Consider the following 20,731-nt stretch of genomic DNA (forward strand, 5'->3'; position numbering starts at 1 on the left):
TCAGCATCAGTCCTTCCAATGAACACCCAGGACTGATCTCCTTTAGGATGGACTGGTTGGATCTCCTTGCAGTCCAAGGGACTCTCAAGAGTCTTCTCCAACACCACAGTTCAAAAACATCAATTCTTCAGCACTCAGCTTTCTTTATAGTCCAACTTTCACATCCATACATGGCTACCGGAAAACCATAGCCTTGACTAGAAGGACCTTTGTTGGCAAAGTAATAAATAATCATAAAATAATTGCTATGTATCCCTAAGATGTGGCACATGGAATATGAAAATCTAGTATATTTAATCACGTTAATGGCATTTAAAACTGGAGAGGACATAGTAACTTCTGAAAAGATGTATAAGGCATTTCTCAAAAACTGTATGTTATCCATTCATTTGCATAGATCTAACAAAATAATTTTGCAATTTAGTGGATGTGCACAATGTCAGGAAAGTCAAACTAGTACAGATAGTTCCCCAGAGCAGGGCTGGCAGTGGACACCAAATCCTTATCGGGACAGTCCTCCAGAAAATCTCTCTCTGTGGTTTTGTGCGGCCAGCCAGTGCAGGTTACATGCTAAATGACTCAAGTACTTTCTTCTCCATGGCATTGTATCATGGAATTATACAGAATATTGTAGTCAGCATTGATTATTATTATGTTCTCAGATGCAGCAACATGGATGGACCTAGAGATTATCATACTAAGTGAAGTAAATTATGAAGAGAAAAACAAACACAATATGATATTACTTATATGAGGAATATCAAGTATGGCACAAATGACCCTAATACAGAAAAAAGACTCGCAGACACAGAGAACACACCTGTGGGTGCTGTGGGGGAGGTGGGTGTGGGAGAGAAGAATTGGGAGTTTGAAAAGCAGACTAGTAAACAGAGTATGGATAAACAACAAGGTCCTATTCTATAGCATAGGGGACTACATTCAATACCCTGGGATAAACTATAATGGAAAAGAATATAAAAACAAATGTATACATATGTGTAACTGAGTCATTTTGCTTACAGCAGGGATTAATAGAAAATTACAAATCAACTATACTTCAATAAAAATGTTTAAAAATATGTTTTCAGATATAGAATTTTATCCACAACCAGCAGAATTAAAAGTGGTCACAATTATTCAGCTTGATCTAACATTTATTTTTGATGCCTTAATATTTACTGGTTCTTTTTGAAGGATATATCAGAAGCATGGGAAACCAGTGAACTGGGTTACTTGTTAGCTATTGCTTTTTAGTATATTCAATGAAAAGGTAAAAAAAAAATGGCCAAAAAATTTCTCAAAATAAGAACATACTCTGTGAAAATATCTGTAGCCATGAGATCTTTCCAAACACACCCTCTTTCCTGCTAATCTTGTTAGAAATTTGAACATTTTTTTCCCTCGTAGCTCTTTTTCTTTTGTTCTTTCCCATCCAGTGAATGACCATGTTTGGCGGTTTCTCAGTGACACTCTTTTACCAATGACACCTCATGATTTCATGAGTAAGTCAGTAAATAAATAAAATAAACAACTTTTTTTAGTGTTTCTTTGAGAAACTTACCCTGAAGCTATGCTACTTTGACACTTTCTACAATACTCTAGAATTTTCTGGCATCCTGAAAGACACGCCATTCTGTTGCCATCCCTGTTATTGCTAATTCTACAGAAAATGCTGAAGTCCCTGTGGGCAATTGGTCTAACCCCTTAGTTCCTCAGTTATGTTCGCTCCCTCTGTCATATAATTTTCCCCTTCATCCTATCCACACACACCCAGAGTGACATGCTAAAACTTGTTATCACAGGGAGAGAGTCAAGTTTAGTCCTGGCCCTCTAGTCATATGATATCATGGCAGCACAAATTATCTTTGTTTAAGGTTTTTATGTGGACCTTTAAAAAAATTTATTGACTTTGTTAAAATATTGATTCTGCTTTATGCTGTAGGTTCTTTTTTGGCCACAAGGCATGTGGGATTTTAGCTCCCTGTCCAGGGCTCAAACTTTGGCCCCCCATGAAGCCTTAACCACTGGTGTGGCAGGGAAGTCCCTGGGAGTCATTTTAAAATCCACAGGTAATTAGGGTTAAAAACATGTCCCTATTTTCTTCCAATGATATATTTACTTGTACACATCCCCTGAAATTCTTCTCTCTAGTGCCAGTAAACCAACTTTGAGTTCCACTGGGTTCTATGACTCAGTTTCCTTTAGTCATTTCCCTATAATTTTCACTCCTTGAATGAGTCAAGGGTTTTATAGAACTGACAGATATTCACGTAACATTTCCTTTTCTTGAAACACCTTTGCCTCATTCTTCACCCACTTGTCATAACAAGGAAACACACAAATTCAAACATAACACATGGTCATTATCAAATATCCTTCCAGGTCACTTGTTAAGGAATCACACTCATCTAATCTGATTGAAGATCTCCAGCTTCTGGGGGCACCCACATCCCCTGACAGTGTCACTCACCTTTTCCTCTCAACACCTAGTGGGAAGCTTTCTTCAACTTTCTAGGACCTCTTATTGAACCCTCCCTACTCTTATCCTCATTGGATGACTTTGCTTTTTCCATAAAAAAGACCTCTTTTATGGTTGCATTAATAAATCCTTACTGCAAAATGCTGCACATAACCACCTTCTCTTTCACTCTTCTGTTGAAATTGAAGAAAGGCTATTCTTTAGGACAAAAGTCTGATTTTCCGCATAGTTTCCAGCTCTTCCCTTGCAAAAGGATTCAGGGATGTCACTCTACTGACAATTCAATCTTTCCCCTGAATTTTAACTTATCTTCTTATCATGGATCTTCTCCATCAATATTCAAATACACACTAGGCTCTCTCTATCTTTGCCTCTCTCTTGCTCTCTTCTCTCTCCCTCTCCATATATATATATGTATCCTTGAACATATAACAATTGAGATACCAGAAAGATTTCTTCAGGAAAATTAGAGATACCAAGGGAACATTTCATGCAAAGATGGGTACAATAAAGGACAGAAGTGGTCTAGACCTAATAGAAGCAGAAGATATTAAGAAGAGGAGGCAAGATATACAGAACTAACAAAAAAGATCTTCATGATCCAGATAATCATGATAGTGTGATCACTCACCTAGAACCAGACATCCTGGAATGTGAAGTCAAGTGGGCCTTAGGAAGCAACACTATGAACAAAGCTAGTGGAGGTAATGGAATTCCAGTTGAGCTATTTCAAAACTTAAAAGATGATGCTGTGAAAGTGCTGCACTCAATATGCCAGCAAATTTGGGAAACTCAACAATGACCACAGGACTGGAAAAGGTCAGTTTTCATTCCAATCTCAAAGAAAGGCAATGCCAAAGAATACTCAAACTACCGCACAATTGCATTCATCTCATACGCTAATGTAATGCTAAAGTAATGCTCAAAATTCTCCAAGCCAGGCTTCAACAGTACATGAACCATGAGCTTCCAGATGTTCATGCTGGTTTTAGAAAAGGCAAAGGAACCCAAGATCAAATTGCCAACATCTGGTGGATCATCAAAAAAGCAAGAGAGTTCCAGAAGAAAATCTTCTTCTGCTTTATTAACTATGTCAAAGCCTTTGACTGTGTGGATTACAAAAAACTGGGGAGAATTCTTCAAGAGATGGGAATATCAGACCATTTGACCTGCCTCCTGAGATATCTATATGCAGGTCAAGAAGCAACAGTTAGAACTGAACATGGAGCAACAGATTGGTTCCAAATTGGGAAAGGAGTATGTCAAGGCTGTATTTTGCTACTCTGCTTATTTAACTTATATGCAGAATACATCATGCAAAATGTTGGGCTGCATGAAGAACAAGCTAGAATGAAGATTGCCAGGAGAAATATCAATAACCTCAGATATGCATGTGACACCACCCTTATGGCAGAAAGTGAAGAAGAACTAAAGAGCCTCTTGATGAAACTGAAAGAGGAGAGTGAAAAGGTTAGTTTAAAATTCAGTATTCAGAAAACTAAGATCATGGCATCTGGTCCCATCACTTTATGGCAAATAGATGGGGAAACAATGGAAATAGTGACAGACATTATTCTTTGGGGGCTCCAAAATTATTGCAGATGGTGATTGCAGCCATGAAATTAAAAGACACTTGCTCCTTGGAAGAAAAGTTATGACCAAACTAGACAGCATATTAAAAAGCAGAGATGTTACTTTGCCAACAAAGGTCCATCTAGTCAAATCTATAGTTTTGCCAGTAGTCATATACGGATGTGAGAGTTGGACCATAAAGAAAGCTGAGCGCCAAAGAATTGATGCTTTTGAACTGTGGTGTTGGAGAAGATTCTTGAGAGTCCCTTGGACAGCAAGGAGATTCAACCAGTCCATCCTCAAGGAAATAGATCCTGAATATTCATTGGAAGGACTGATGCTGAAGTCGAAACTCCAATACTTTGACCACCTGGTGCGAAGAACTGACTCATTGGAAAAGTTCCTGATGCTGGGAAAGATTGGAAGGCAGGAGGAGAAGATGACAACAGAGGATTAGATGGTTGGATAGCATCACCGCCTCAATGGACATGAGTTTGAGTAAATTCCGGGTGTTGGTGATGGACAGGGAAGCCTGGCGTGCTGCAGTCCATGGGGTCGCAAAGAGTCAGACACGACTGAGTGACTGAACTGAGCTGAATGGAAAGATAATTTATTAAAGGCTAATTGTTAAATTTTCTGTATATTAAAAAAATGTTTTGCATACAACAGTACTGAAACAATACACTAATAAGGGAACTAAAGTTATGAAGTTGGAGAATATGCTTTAAAATATCATATCTGATAAAGGACTTGTATCTATATATGTACAAATATATATATATATATAGGTGTCTTATTCTCTTTAGTCTTTCTAATCCTCTTTTGTCTCCCCTCATGCCTCAGTGGTAAAGAATCTGCCTAAATGCAGGAAACTCAGGTTTGATTTCTCAGTCGGGAAGATTCCCTACAGAAGGAAATGGCAACCCTCTACAGCATTCTTGCCTGGAAAATCCCGGGGACAGAGGAGCCTGTGGTCTACAGTCCATGAGGTCTCAAAAAAGTCAGACACAACTTCACAACTAAACAGTCCTTTTAAAAGCCACATTTCTCATAGCGAATGTTGCTTTCAACTCCCATTCTCTGTTCATTCTTCCCAATGTAATAAGATCTTTCTTGCTCAGGTGGCCCAGGACCTAAACTTAGCAAATCCAATGGGCATTTATTTGTGTGACACCTATATTCAATATAGCTGATGAGTCGAAGCTCATTTACACTCCTTTGTCTCCGTGGTGTTATGCTCTCCTGGGTTTTCTCAGTCCTCTTAGATGAAGTATTGATTTGGCCAAAAAGTTCACTGGGGTTATTCCATACTATCTGCCAGAAAAACTGGAACAAACTTTTTGGCTAGCCCATTACTTTTCAGGCTCTATTTTTTGACTCTTCTACTTTAAATTCATTTTGGAGGTAAGCTCATCGATGTCCATGGCTTGAAATTTCATCTAGGCATTAGCAACATTCACTGGCATATCTCTAACAGGATATTTCTCTTCAGGTCCAGTCCCTTGTATATAACTGCCTACCTGAAAGATCTTTGAGCACACTTTACAAACATCTCCATGGAGAGGACATGATATCCAAATCCATCTCTCCTCTAGCGATCTCTCCAGACCTAACTGGTGATTCATATGGCTGCTCATGGGCTTCCTGGGTGGTGATAGTGGTTAAGAACTCACTTGCCAGTGCAGGAGACATAAGAGACAAGGGTTCAATCCCTGGGTTGGGAAAATCCCCTGGAGGAGGGCATGGCAGCTCACTGCAGTATTCTTGCCTGGAAAATTCCATGGGAAGAGGAGCCTGGCAGGCTATGCTCCATATGGCTTTACAGATTCGAACAGGACTGAAGCAACTTAGCAGGCATACATGCATGAGCTTCTTAGGTGGCTCAATGGTGAAGACTTCGGCTGCCAACGCAGGAGACATGGTTCCATCTCTGTGTCGAGAAGATTACCTGAGGAAGGAATTTCCTTAAGGATAGAATTTCAGGAGTCAGCTAATAGGGAAGACAGATTCACACTGTATTTCTAAGCACAGTTCTGTTAATTTGAATGCTGACTTTGTGTGGACCTAGGTCTGCGAAATGGCAGCTTGGACCATAAGATTTGTTTCTACTCCCAATTCAACTTACTTGTACCCCTAAACCCAGGAACTGTACGGACATCCCAGTAGGCAGAAGAGGGCAGGCAAGCGTGAATAAGAGCAGAGGTGAGAATTTGCCCACTGGACTGGAGGAGGACATTGGAGAAGGAAATGGCAGCCCATGCCAGTACTCTTGCCTACAGAATTCCGTGGACAGAGGAGCCTGGTGGGCTGCTGTCCATGAGGTTGCACAGGGTCGGACACAACTGAAGCGACTTAGCATGCATGCGTGCATTGGAGAAGGAAATGGCAACCCACTCCAATGTTCTTGCCTGGAGATTCCCAGGGACAGAGGAGCCTGGTGGACTGCTGTCCATGGGGTTGCACAGAGTCAGACATGACTGAAGTGACAGCAGCAGCAGCAGCTGGAGGAGGACATAACAGAGTCTTGGGTGGTGTGTGAAGCCTGTGGATCCTGGGGAAAGCTTGCCTTTCAGAGAACTCAAGACTTCCATAGTGAAGGTCAACATTGCTCCACATGATGATCCCCATTATCTCTGCTCCTTCTGAAGCTGATAAGGGCTGGATCATTGGGTCATATCCTTCCTACCATGGTGAAGGCAAGGTTGAGAGACCTCTTCCTATGCTTCATAGGAAGTCAGACAGTCTGCCTGCAAGTCTGCTGCTGACTACAGGGGCAAGTCCAGAGTGTCAGGACTTGTATATCCTATAACATCTCCAACCAGGGAGTTCCAACAAGCTGTCCCAATAAATATATAAGTAAATAATGCTGCTGCTGCTGCTGCGTTGATTCAGTCATGTCCGACTCTGTGCGACCCCATAGATGGCAGCCCACCAGGCTCCCCCGTCCCTGGGATACTCCAGGCAAGAACGCTGGAGTGGTTTTCCATTTCCTTCTCCAAAGCATGAAAGTGAAAAGTGAAAGTGAAGTTGCTCAGTCGTGTCTGACTCTTAGCGACCCTGTGGACTGCAGCCTACCAGGCTCCTCCGTCCATGGGGTTTTCCAGGCAGGAGTACTGAAGTGGGATGCCATTGCCTTCTCCGAGTAAATAATGATGCCACCACTAAGAGAATCTAAAAGTAAGAGTGGGGATGGGGCAAGAAGAAAAAACAACAAATAAAATGTTCACATCAATTTAGAGCTATTGAAGAAGATAGAAAACTAGGATAAAACTTGGCACTCAAGGAGATTTTAATAAAATCACACATACAGATACAAACATAAACTCTGGGAGTTAATATGACTTTTAAAAATGTCACTGGATGATCTAAAGTAGAGAATCATCACTGATTTTCCTTAAAAGTGGCGTGGAGTATCATGCCATAGGCAAAAAGATTAAGAAGCAGAAATTAGGAGGGAAAGTAAAAGGGACTTGGAAGTTAGATCTAGACACTTAGTAGGAATAATTGGAGATCCAAAAAGAGAATTAAAAGCAAAGACAAAATTATGTATTAAAAAATTTCTCTTAACTAAAGGAAAACCTGAGTTGCAGACTGAAAGGACTTATTGATTCTGATGAGAATAGACACAGATCTGCAGAAATTCTGGGAAAATCCCTGAATTACAAAACCATAGAGAAAAGTCTTCCAAACTTTTCAGGCAGAAGTTGCTACAATAAAAATAATAGTATTGGTACCAGCATCCAATTTTTCATTTGCAACAACAGAATAAAAATGATATAATGATATAGCTATACTGCTAAGAAGAATGATTGAAGCTCAAGCATCTAACATATAATTTATCTGACAAGGTTATAAAAGATATTTTGGATAACAAGGAAAGATTGAGACTAAATATTAATCAAGCATCCCATCTGAAAAATATACTAGAGAATTACTCCAATAAAAAAAAAAGAATCAAAACCATAACCTCAGGTTGGGAAAATGACAGAAAGTTATGAACACCAAACCTTTCAATGTATATTTATACCCATACATACATGCATAACATAATTAAAGCTACATGATTAATGATAGGCTATTCAGATACATATAAATCCTTCCATACACATTCACATTCTCAAATCCACACACACACACACACACACACAAATATATATAAAAGTATCTTGAAATATGGGAAAATATAATGCAATATAATATACTACTTATGTTTCTTTCTTTAGTAATAACACTATCTACAGACATGAAGCCAGGTTATCTTTAAAAAAATAAATTCCACAAAATTGATCTAACTCATTATGATATATGTCTGCCCTGGGTTCCTTCTGTTACCCTTACCTGGTGGTGCTCAGGTCAAAACTTTGACCAGAAAAGCTAGTAGTGTCTAGTTGCTCTTTTTGTCCAACAGATGAAACTTTTATTTTACCTGTAATTTTTTCTCCAGTATTTTAGCTTTGCAAAAGTCCTGGGTTACACAAGCAAGGGTGTCTTCCTTTAAGAAACAGATGCTGTCTGAATGCAAAATTTAAAAAAATAAAATCATCTTTCAAGTAACCTTTTAATTGATAATCCTTTAGTGGGGTTGTGCCAAGCTTATTTTACTTCAGTGTACTTAGGAATCTACCTAAAATTCCACATGCATAAAGCTATTTGATATTTCATATAATCAACTTGGCCAATATAGCTATGTGTGTCAGAGAGACGTTTATGATGATTATAATAATGCAAATGCATGCCCCTTGAGTTTAGGTCTTTTTAGAGGTCTTTTCCATAGCAAACGTTATTTTTGCAACTTTAAACATATGAAAAAATTTTTGTAAGCCCAAATAGCTCCCAGTGCATTTGCTGAAAATCTCAAAGTTAGACCATTTTTCTCAAAGGTATGGCTCTTTGTCAAACCAAGAGAAATAAAGATACAAAATTTATCTCATTATGAAATGAAGTTTAATAGGAGAAAAAGTAACAACTTGTAATAAGATTCAAGAAATCCACCCCATGAGTTTGTAGGGGAGACAATGCTTGACCTCTTTTCTCTTAAGATCTATGACTGGGCCTGATAATTAAATTTACTTAAGATGTATTAACAGGAGAAAAATATAAAGATTTGTAAATGTACATGTGGCCCCCATAGGAAATTAAAGACCCAAAAAGCAGGTAGGCCCAAGTATTTATATACTAATTTGAACAAAGAGTGGTGATTGTGAAAAGGTAACTAAAATGCATGAGGAGAGTGAAGGAAGGTATTGTTTTAACAATCTGTTCACAATGTTTGTAGGTACAGATTTCTCTCGGCTGGACTGTTTATCTCTGGTCATAAGAATGCATTTTCCCTCCTGGTACAGATAGGGTAGCTTTTCCATGGGAGTTTTATTTGCTGCTTTCAAGAAGAAAAATTGACATCAGTGTCCTTTTCCCTGCTGTTTTTAAGTAACTAATTCTTATGCCAAAGTGGCATATTTGGGAGTGGCATATTTTTCCACCCTTCAAAAGAAGCTTCAGAGTATGCTGGTTACCTTTAATGACAATAAGGATGTGTTTAGTTACCGTGACATTTGGTAAAACTCAGTGGCGTAAGATGTCAGCCAACTATGGACATGCATCATTAGCTGAAGCCAGTGCAAGTCATCTTTTATCACGTGGTGGTGGTGTGGTGTTCAGTTGCTCAGTCGTGTCTGACTCTTTGTGACCCTGTGGACTGCAGCACACCAGGATTCTCTGTCCTTCACCATCTCCCAGAGTTTGCTCAAACTCAGGTCCACTGAGTCGGTGATGCCATCCAACCATCTCATCCTCTGTTGTCCCCTTCTCCTGCCTTCAATCTTTCCCAGAATCACAAGGAGGGACCTCTGAATTTCTCAGACCACACCTTGAGAGGGCCATATTTTAAAAATTTCAACAGCCAGACTGTCCACAGAAGGGTGGTAATAGGACTAAGTGTATTCTTTGATCATAAAATATATATTGCATGTGTCATATGTAACAGACACTAAGCTAAGTGCAGGGGAAGACAAGAATAAAACACTGTCCACCAGGAGCTTCCACATGTTGCATGAGAGAGATGGATGAGCTAAAGACAGTGACCTTCTGTAACTGATGCACCAGGTAAAGTTAGCTGACAAAGCTCGCTGGCAGAGAGTTCAAACTCCTGGCTTGAGTTCAAACACTCCTATTCAAAAGTTCTCTCCAACTGCTTACTAGTGGCATAGCATGAGGCAAGTCAATAAATCCTGCTCTAAATGCTCACTTTATTTTTAGGATAACAATAGCCCTTTATTTTTTGCAGCGTCCAGCATGTATGTACTGGAGGATACATGTCCCATAAAAGCTATTTATTATTATTTATATTCATCAGGAAATGGAGAAAAAAGAGCAGTGCTCCTCAAAAACTCAAACTCAACAGAAATAAAGGTTGTCCTCTGAGAGTTCATCTACAACATCATGATAGATTGCATCAGAGCTCAGATTTTCAGGGTGAACTTAAAGGCTGACTATTATGCCAGCCCCCTGGAGGAGGGCACAACATCCAGCTCCAGTGTTCTTGCCTGGAGAATCCCATGGACAGAGGAGCCTGGTGAGCTACAGTCCAGGGGTCACAAAGAGTAGGACCTCTGTCACAAAGAGTAGGACCTAAGTCACGACTGAAGTGACTTAGCATGCATGCATTATGCCAGCCAAAAAAACTTACAGAATATATACACATATTCTATGGCAGATACATGCATTCATTAAAGAAGAAAGAATAATATAATGACCTCCACTTACTTGTCCCTTAATTTAACTTCAAACAGAAATAAAAGTACTCAGGGTGGTTTGAACATTAAAAAATAACCTCTAAATCGCTTAACACAATGCCCAGACTATAGGAGTCAGTTGGTAAATTCTTGGTAACTGTTTATGATTGTTTGAAAAAGAAGAGACTATGAGCCTTTCTACATGTGATGAAGCAGGATGGAGTTTGACAGCAGATGCCAAAGTTGCCTCATACTGACGTGGTTTCCTCTGTGCGGGACGCAGACACTTCCTTCTCTGACTGACACATGTAAACTTGAAGTCTACAACTAAGGGGCCTTGGGTGAGATTTCGTGCCCACTGAGCAAGTGCACTGCGGGATGCAGGCATCAGTGAAACGAAGGAATTGATGTTCTGCTCTCCTGTGTCAACCACGACTCTTCTTTAGGTCTTAATAACCAACCTCTGTCAGTTTGGGGTGAGAATGGGGATCAGGATGGGGTTGGTGAGGGCAACCCCATTCTATTTATAGAATAGGGATTTATAGAGATCACACTTTTGGAAAGGGGGAAAGAAAGTGGGGTGCAGAGTTCCAGGGACAGCAGTTGTGGGTAAGAAGATGCCCTCACTGTGAGGCTCAGAACTGTCAGCAAGACTAAAATATTAATTAGGAGATAACTTCAGAAGGAGTTCCCAGAACTCTGCCGTCCTCCAACTCGCGAGACCTAGGTCACCAACCATCTACAATACTGGTCACAAATCCCATTCAAAATATTCTGAAAACGGCATTGGTGGAGGAGGATTTCATTCGCCCGTAACAGTGACTGCATCCAAGGAAGCTTTAATTTTCCCCACGGGGAGTATCAACCAAGGCAGGGCATCAGCCAAGGCCTCTCTGGTACGGCTGTGGACCTTTTCCTAAGGAAGGAGGAGGGGCTTGCAGGGGCCTCGGTTCCTCACGGCTGCGCAGGGGCAGGCTGGTCCCGCGTCCGCGCCAGATGTCCAGGAGCCCTAACGGCGTGTCCCGCTTCTCTGCCCGCAGAGCCCCTCGGCGCGGACCCGGACACGCTGCGGGCTGGCGCGCGCGGCTTCACCGGCTGCCTTTCCGCGGTGCGCTTCGGGCCCGCGGTCCCTCTGAAGGCGGCGCTGCGCGCTGGCGGCCGCGCCCAGGTCACCGTCCGCGGACACGTGGCCCCCGCGCCCGGCTGCGCGGATGGGGCGGGGGCCGGAGCCCGGGCGCGGGAGGCCACCCGCCCTCTCGCCGGCGGTGCAGGTGTGTGACTCGCTCCATCTCCATCCCCTACACCTGCACTCGCTTCACATGCCAGCAGGATTAGGCTCAGAGTCTCCATGCCAGAGGTTTCCCAAAGTCCTCAATTCATCTTCTCACTTCTCTGGTCCTTCCATTCTTGGTTCTTCGTTTCAAATTCGTTTCTGTGACTGCATTATCTGCTCCTCTTTCAAATGTTTGTGGATTTCTCAAAACTCCTTTCCACTCTCTGTCATTCTCCCTTTTTCTACTGTAGGTCGTTCTGGACCAACAGATGAGGGACAGCCCTTAGTTAATGCGGACACAAGTGACTCCGCGCTCATCGGAGGTAACGGGGCCGCGAATGACCTCTTCCTTGGTTCTGTTGTCGCTGTTAGCAAAGTCCAAAAACTATCTGAGAATCCGTGATGATTGTGAGGTCAATGGCAGACCACGTACATTTGCTAAAATTCTTGATGTAACTGCACCGAACTCAGCTCCTTTGAAAAAGCTTTGTAGAAGGAACTGATGGCTCCTCTTTTTTAAAGGATGGTTGCAAACTATAATAAGAGGTTTTTCACTTGAAAATAGTCATTAGTTTCTCTCAGAATGTATGAATATTTAAGACACGTTTACTTTTACTTTTTTGATTTAAAATAGCCATAGGTCAGCCCCTTAGCCCAGAACACTTAAAAATAAGATTAAAAATAAAACATAAAGTAGCACTGATATATATACACTACTGTGTGTAAAATAGCTAGTGGAAAGCTGCTAATTCACCTTGTTGTACAATAGAAAGTAACACAACATTGCAAAACAATTATTCTCTAAATTTAAAGCGAAAATAAATTTTATTTTAAATAAAAAAATGCAGCATTTATTGGGAGAAGCACCTAAATTATACAAATTGCCATTTACCTAAACATAAAGATATAAAACTAGACAGATATAGATATCCATTAAGTAAATCCACTTCATATATATATATATATATATATATATGAAGAAGTAAAAGTAATTGCACTTTAAATATCTTCTATCATAGCCCCTGAAACAAAATTTATCCAGGTGGGACTCAAAAATTAATATTCAATTCTCCCACCTTATCATTCAAAGAACATTTTAATTTGTTTAACTAGATTATGGAAATGTGAATCAGTTTCAAACTCTGCCTGGTGAGCAGAAGTAAACTGCTGTCCATTCTCTGCCACCTCAAAGTGAGGTAACTACTCCTAGAGCTGGATGATTGGACTGGAGTCCACTGTTTAGGCCAGCTACAAACCTGCTCAGATTGGATCTGCCTGTATTTATTAAGACACCAGGTTTCTCCAGACAACTAGTGAAGTATTCAGACATTTTAAAGTGCTGATCAAATCTATGTAAGAATGTCATTATTTCCATTTCTGTATCAATTACTTTTATTTTTGTAATGAGTGAGGAATGTGACCTCCATCTTATAACTCCAAAAACAAGTAAAAGCCATAAATATTATTTATAATGCATATCCAAAAGGAATAACTTTCTTGTTAAAATTTAGATTAAGTCTTAATCCTAAATCATTCTGATTTATTTTTAATGAGAAAACTTCACTATAATGTCAAAGTTAAGTGAAAATAAATCAACTTAAATGTGATTCATATTTACAAAGTAGGAACCAAAGTTCAAAATTTTGCATTATCATAGTTGGTGCCCTTTTATTAGACAGAACAAAGATAAAAGTCAAACTGATGATAGAACAAAGATGTGGTCCTTAGAGTTTTATTGCCTGCCTGTGTGTGTGCTCAGTCGTTCAGTCATGTCTGACTTGTTGGGACCCCATGCACTGTAGCTGGCCAGGCTCTTCAGTCCATGGGGTTTTCCTGGCAGGAGTACTGGAGTGGGTTGCCATTCCCAGGAATTGAACCCAAGTCTCCTGCATCTCCAGCATTGGCAGGCAGATTCTTTACCACTAAACAGAGTTGTATTGCTTTTGCTAAAGATCACTGGCAAGAGGTACAAAGTAAGTTACTCTGGTGTCACTCCCCTGGGAATTCCCTTTTGGCCCCTGATACACGGGAGCCAAGCACAGAAGGTCTCAGGGGCAGAGGGTGCAGTTTCCTGGGCCCTACGATGTACCTGGACCTGCCTCCATCTGTGTGGCGGCCAGTGGCCCTGTGATTTGTCAGTTACTGAGTACCTAGACCTCCAGTGTATCATTCTTGAAAGAACTATCAGACTTTTAAAAAACTAATCACAGACTTCACCTTTGTGTGAAATATTTGATCTGTTTAAAGGATTATCCCAATAGGTGAATTTCTCCATATTCTGCATTTTGCATTTTTATTTTCTCCCCTGTTAACAAAGGAAGCACTAGGAAAGGAGTATTAACCTAATCAATATTCAAACCTGGTAAACCAGAGATCACAGAGGATTTCTTGCCAAGCGATCTATGCTGTGGATGGGCAGATGGATGGATAGAGAAAGATATAGACGTGTAGATAGAGACACAGACAGGCGTGAGCACTTGTCAAAAACACATTTACACTGGAGTTGCTGATAGGAAGGTTATAGAAGCCATCAACTGCATTCTTCAAGTTATCTCAGTCTCTTCAGATAGAGGGTGGAGATGGAAGTTATTCTAGGAGCCCAGCAAACCTGACAAAACAAAAGCAAGGTAAAGTTAGAGGTGATCAATCACACACAGAAAATCTTGGATGTAGAGGTGGGTCAGTGTAATGGTGACAGTCATCATGTAATCAAGTGGTTTGATCACTGTTACTGAGTTAGTGGTCCCTGATACTAAAATTGGATATGATATAGCTCTTAAAACAAAGCTCTATGACTAAACATAAAAATAATTAAAGTAACTCTGTTACTGGTTCTCACATGAGATGGAAAATATATTGAAAGTAATGAATATTCTACTTATGAATAAATATTTAAGAATATTCATAGAGTAGTAAATATGCCACCTCTTCTCAGCTAAGGAGTCTGAGTTCCTGATAGCATGTGCTCCTCAGGAATCTTTGTGACCAATTGCACTCAACCAAGCTTCAAGTTTGTTGGACTCCATCACACTTGCTTAAGTCTGTCCCAGAGTATAATAAAGAGACTTCATTTTGCAATACAAATTTTGATTCACATAACTAAACACTAACATGTGTTTGCTTACATTTGTTAATTGGAAATACTAATTAATGCCTATGCCAATCATCTTAAAACAATATTGACTAGTGAATGTTCCTTTTTGCCTGTTTCAGAATGGATTGGATATTTATTCTTCACTAATGTGATATAGCTTGACTTAACATCCCTATGGCTTAGCCTTAAAATAATCTGTGAAACTTCTGAAATAATACTGATACCCCAGCCTCCCACCAAAAATTCTGAGTTATCATCTACTATGTAGCCAAGGTTGAGAACCACTGGCAAAGTTAATGTCTTCAATACTTAAAACATTTCCAACATGAAAAATGTTTTACTTTCCATATAACTGAATGTCATTAATATTTCTACAAGTTTTTGTAATATATTAGTTATCAATTGCTGCCTGACAAATTATCACCTATTTAGCAACGTAACACAATCCATGTGTATTATTCCTCAGTTTATACGGGTCAGGAGTTTGGACACATCTCAATTAGGTCCTCTGCTTAGGGTCTCACAATCCTGAAATCAATGTGTGTCATTGGGATCCTGGGCTGGGGTCACATTTGAAGTCCCCTGTTTCACTTGCATAGATCATTGGCTGCACTCAATTGCTTTGCAGCTGTAGCGCTGAGCGCTTCTGGACTTTCACTCGTTCACAGACAGAGCTCCTTGTCACAGGGTGGCTTCCCAGCATGGCCCTTGCCACCTCATAGCCAGCAGGAAGAAGGAGACTCCAACAGTACGGGTGCTACAGTCTTATCTAACGTAATCATGTACAAATAATCAGGTGCAGACCATCAGCTTTGTCATATTGTATCGGTTAGAAGCAAGTCACAGGGGGATCACACAAGAGTATAGACCCCCAGAGGCAACAATCACTTAAGACTCTCTTGGTCTCCTGGACATAAATGAAATATATACCACATTACTGTAGTTCAACTGTGTATCAGCATAACAGTTTAATCAGATTTTCATTAAAACAGGTAAAAATTTGGCCACTTGATGCAAAAAGCTGGCTAATTGGAAGAGACTCTAATGCTAGGAAAGGTTGAGGTGAAAAGAAAAATGGGGCAGCAGAGGATGAGAATGTTAGATAGCATCATCAACTCAGTGGACATGAATCTGAGCTCCCTGGTGACGCAGAAGGTAAAGAAGCTGCCTGCGATGCAGGAGACCTGGGCTCGATCCCTGGGTTGGGAAGATCCCCTGGAGGAGGGTATGGAAACCCACTCCAGTATTCTTGCCTGGAGAATCTCCATAAACAGAGGAGCCTGGCGGGCTCTCCAGTCCATGGGTCACAAAGAGTCGGACATGACTGAGTACCTGAGCACACTGGGAGACAGACCAGCCCACTGGGAGGGTGGAGGAGCTGTCACAATGAACCAGTCACAACTTAGCAACTGCACAACAACAGCAAAGCATTTAATCACTCTATGATGGGGCTACACAGTCTATGCCTTTTAAAAATAAAAACCCGCCTACTCAGTTAGCCATGCAGGTATGACCTAAGAGGCCCATGGTGCTTCTGAACTTTAGTGTGAAGGCATTAACTGGAATCCAATCAGATATGTCTTTGGAATTAAGGCATAAAAGCTGTGTCTAAAGTACGCATGGACTTAGAAGTAACCTTAATGTTATAATATTACTTGGTTTCAAATTTTCCAATGATAAGTGGTGCTAGGGTGGATTCTAGTTGGGCTGCCGTTTACGGTTTGTAATCTGACTTTGTATCTCCCCTCTCTCTAGGCGTGATAGCGGTTGTGATGTTCCTTTTGCTCTGCACTACTGCCATTGCCATACGCATTTATCAACAGAGGTGGCTATACCAAAAGAATGAAACAAATATTCCCAAAACTGGAGACAAGGCTGAAACTGCTCTGAAAAGTGAGCTCAACATGCAATGTACAGTCAGTGAAAGCCAGAAAGAGTATTTCTTCTGATCTGCTGTTGTGACTTGCTGATCACTGTGATGATGTGACTTTCTTGCTAAGCCAGAGGCTCCCAGGGCATGAAACCCACCTGTTGTCCTCCTGGGACAGGCGGGTGGGGGTCCTGCGCCACCAGCTTGCTCACAGACGGTCCCTGGAGGCTCTGCTCAGCGCTCATTGATCCATTGATGTAACAGTGACTCGGCGTGCCCATTCGTCACTGATTGGCAGTTTCTGACGGTTCCAACTTCATCTTCTGAAAGGCAAATGTATTTTACATAATTACTTCTGGTTTTAAGTGAGAAGAAGGATTCAAGCTGTGGCCATACTCTTAAAAATACAACATGGAAGTTTGTTAACTTTGGACTCTAATGTTTTGTGTTATGTGGAAACCTACAGGATGCTTCCTTTATCAGTCACTTGCTGACATTTGTAAACCAGGAAGTGCTTCTCAGATGGCCTTCAGCTGCATTTCCATATTCCTGTGAACCAGAGCCCATTGGCCAAACACTGGAGAAAACATTTTTTTTGGCTGATTGTTTCTCCTTTTGTGTCTTTTAAATCAGTTTTGATACACTTTAATAGTGAAATGAGTGTTGAATGTCAGCTATGACATTCTACTATTAAGTTCAGATGTGGAACAGAGAATTCATGGGTAGAAAAATGTGTAAAGGATTTTAATCTGTGATAATTTGCTTATTTTTCTTTGTGATTTGTCATTATATTCTTTGTAAATTGTAATAAGGATCACCTAGTAATCTCACAGAAATGTTTATTTTCTAACTAAACTTGTGCCCATATATAAATTCCATATTTAACACTGGAAATGTATCCATCCACATCTGAATGAACCATAATCTTAAATTTGTTTCCTTTATATATGGGATGGTTAGGTCACTTTTCTTTGCAGTCCTGTGATTTTTTTTTTTCTGAAGGTTATAACAACTCTTTGCTTTCCTGTGACTGTTTGTTCATCTGTTAGGAAATAAGTCACATTTTAAACTAAATCTCTCCATTTCCCTTTCTAAATTGTGAGCTTATCTAGGCAAAGCATTCCTTGAGTTACCTGCTCACCTAGCTACTATTTGGAATATTAGTGGAAGAATGCTTATGCTAAGGGAAAATGCAAGCTATATGATCTGAACTAAATTTGTCATTTCAGGCAAAATTCTAGAATCTTGAGATATATTTCCAATAGAGTACCCCAAATCGGCTAGTTCATTTTAAGTAGGGCATATTTGAATATTAGAAGAGCAAAAAATCATATTAACTATGAGAAGTTATCCAGTAACTACTTTTGTAGCAGTGGTCATTAGATACTCACATGACGTCACCATTTACACTGAAAAGCCACTTATAATAAAAATGCACTGCCCTCTCCATATCCCACCTGCCGTGTGCCTGCCAGGTACTAACTTTGGCACAAAAAGATCACTTGGAATTATTACCTTTTGTGTGTATACCTACTTTTCTGTGTTCTTTTTAATAAATGGGAAAAGATATCCTCTAATATTGTTTTTTCTCAAACATTTTTTGTTACATTTTCTTATATTAATTTTCTACAAGGTATAAAAAGCTACCACAGATTTAACACAATACACATTTATTATCTCACAGTTTCTGTGAGTCAGGAGCTAGGCATGGGTTTCTTTTTACTGAGACTTTTGCAAGGTTGCAGTCAAGTGTCTGCCAGGGCTGTGTTTTCATATGGAAAGTCAGTCAGCAAGGGATCTGCCTCCTTACTGCCATGATTATTGACAGCCTTTCATTCCTTACTGCTGGAGGACTTAAGAAAGCTTCAAGGCTAGTAGAGGAGAGACTCTAGAGCAAGTATGCTAGCAAGAGAGAGTCTTATTTAAGGTAAATGTGATCATAGGAATGACATACCCCAATTTGCCATGTTCTGTTGGTTAGAAGGGATTTGCTGGTAGCTCACTGGTAAAGAATCCGTCTGCAGTGCAGGAGACCCTGGTTCGATTCCTGGGTCGGGAAGATAACCTGGAGAAGGGATAGGCTGCCCACTCCAATATTCATGGGCTTCCCTGGTGACTTAGATGGTAAAGAATCTGCCTGCAACGCGGAGACCTGGGTTCAATACCTGGATTGGGAAGACCTCCTGGATGAGGGCATGGCAACCCCCTCCAGTATTCTTCCCTAGAAAATCCCCAAGGACAGAGGAGCCTGGTGGGCTACAGTCCATGGGGTCACAAACAGTCGGACACGACTGAGCGACTAAGCACGCACATTAGTTGGAAGGAGTCCCAGGTCCCACACATACTAAGGGGAGGGTTATATCAAGACTTAACAGGCTGAGATCATGGAGACCACTTTAAAGTCTATCTGCCATGATGCTGCATCTATACTGATGTTTATTTGAATGATGAAAGGAGTTTAGAATCTCAATATAGCAATATATAAAGGACTACTTTGGTAAATGGTGTGTGTAGGTTTTTCCCAAAGGTATGTGTAGTTTGGGGAAGGATTCAACATAAAAATCATAGGCTCCATTAAAAAAAAAAAAAAATCATAGGCTCCATTAAACACATAGCTGAGTGTAAACATCATTAAGTTACAGCAACTTTAACAAGTGATCACTTTATGTTCCAAAAGAATGCATCGCTTTGGTACCTGAAATTTTACAGATTTCTAGATAGTGAAATCCACTGCACTCTGATCTCTTTTCTAAAGGGGAAACTTTAAAATATTTTTACTGAATTTCAGTGATGCATCATCCACATTCCCTAACTGATTTGTAAACTTTTCCTGCTTATTTGTTAAAAAACAACAACAAAAAAAAAACCACTTTTGAATTAAATTAGAAAAATATTTTTAAGAGTTGAATGAAATTTGAATTATGAAATTATATTGTTTCTCCCCTAAGATATTAAAAAATGTGTGAATGTATGCATTCTGTACTGGTGTGTATATTCCTTTATCTCTACTTATTCTATATATAGGGAATCCTGTGATCTGTGAATATTATTTATGATGGCATTTAGCTTGTCATATGAAAAGTGAGACACGAAGTAGCTGATATAACCGGGGGCTTCCCAGGTGGCACGGGTGGTGAAGGGCCCACCGACAATGCAGGAGACCTAAGAGGTGCGGGCTCGACCCCGGGCGAGGAAGATGCCCTGGGTGCAGGCAGGGCAGTCCGTTCTAGTGTTCTTGCCCAGGGCCATGGACAGAGGAGCCTGGACAGAGGAGCCTGGTAGGCTACAGTCCCTAGTGTCACAAACAGTCGGACACCAGTGAATCGACTTAGTACTCACGCACAAATTAAAATACCTATAAATGTAGATATTTAAAACTTTGCCAGAGAACCACAATGTAACAGTCAGTAAGTTATTTGTTGAATGTCTGCAATCAAAACTGGTTAAATGTGATTTTCCCCAGACAGTTGGTTTCTAGAGCACTAATTATATATACAGATGTCAGTTGCAAACAGTTCAAAGATAACAAGCACTCAAGTTTTATTTTCAAATAGAAAAGGAAAATAACATATAACTAACACTCATTATTAGGACTAGAACTTAGGAATTCTTGTTTACCTCATTATGAAGTGAACCCCTCCCCCTATTACCGCCCCAGTATTATTTAATCACTTAGACAAACATATTGGGGTATTTATATTCTATTTGTCTA

General features: G+C 40.3%; 1 protein-coding gene across 1 annotated transcript in view; it reads left to right on the forward strand.

The window, feature by feature from the left end:
* The window catches only part of LOC122452784 (contactin-associated protein-like 4), a 79,835-nt gene extending 61,335 nt beyond the window's left edge, over positions 1–18,500 (forward strand). Inside the window, exons 2-5 of the mRNA XM_043486418.1 lie at positions 9,480–9,606; positions 11,704–12,053; positions 12,307–12,378; positions 16,905–18,500. Coding sequence (XP_043342353.1) covers positions 9,480–9,606; positions 11,704–12,053; positions 12,307–12,378; positions 16,905–17,098 — 743 coding nt within the window. The 3' untranslated portion in view covers positions 17,099–18,500. The remainder of the gene's footprint in view (positions 1–9,479; positions 9,607–11,703; positions 12,054–12,306; positions 12,379–16,904) is intronic.
* The last annotated feature ends 2,231 nt before the right edge of the window (positions 18,501–20,731 follow it).

This window comes from Cervus canadensis, chromosome 14 (assembly GCF_019320065.1).
Source record: "Cervus canadensis isolate Bull #8, Minnesota chromosome 14, ASM1932006v1, whole genome shotgun sequence".
Lineage (NCBI taxonomy): Eukaryota > Metazoa > Chordata > Mammalia > Artiodactyla > Cervidae > Cervus > Cervus canadensis.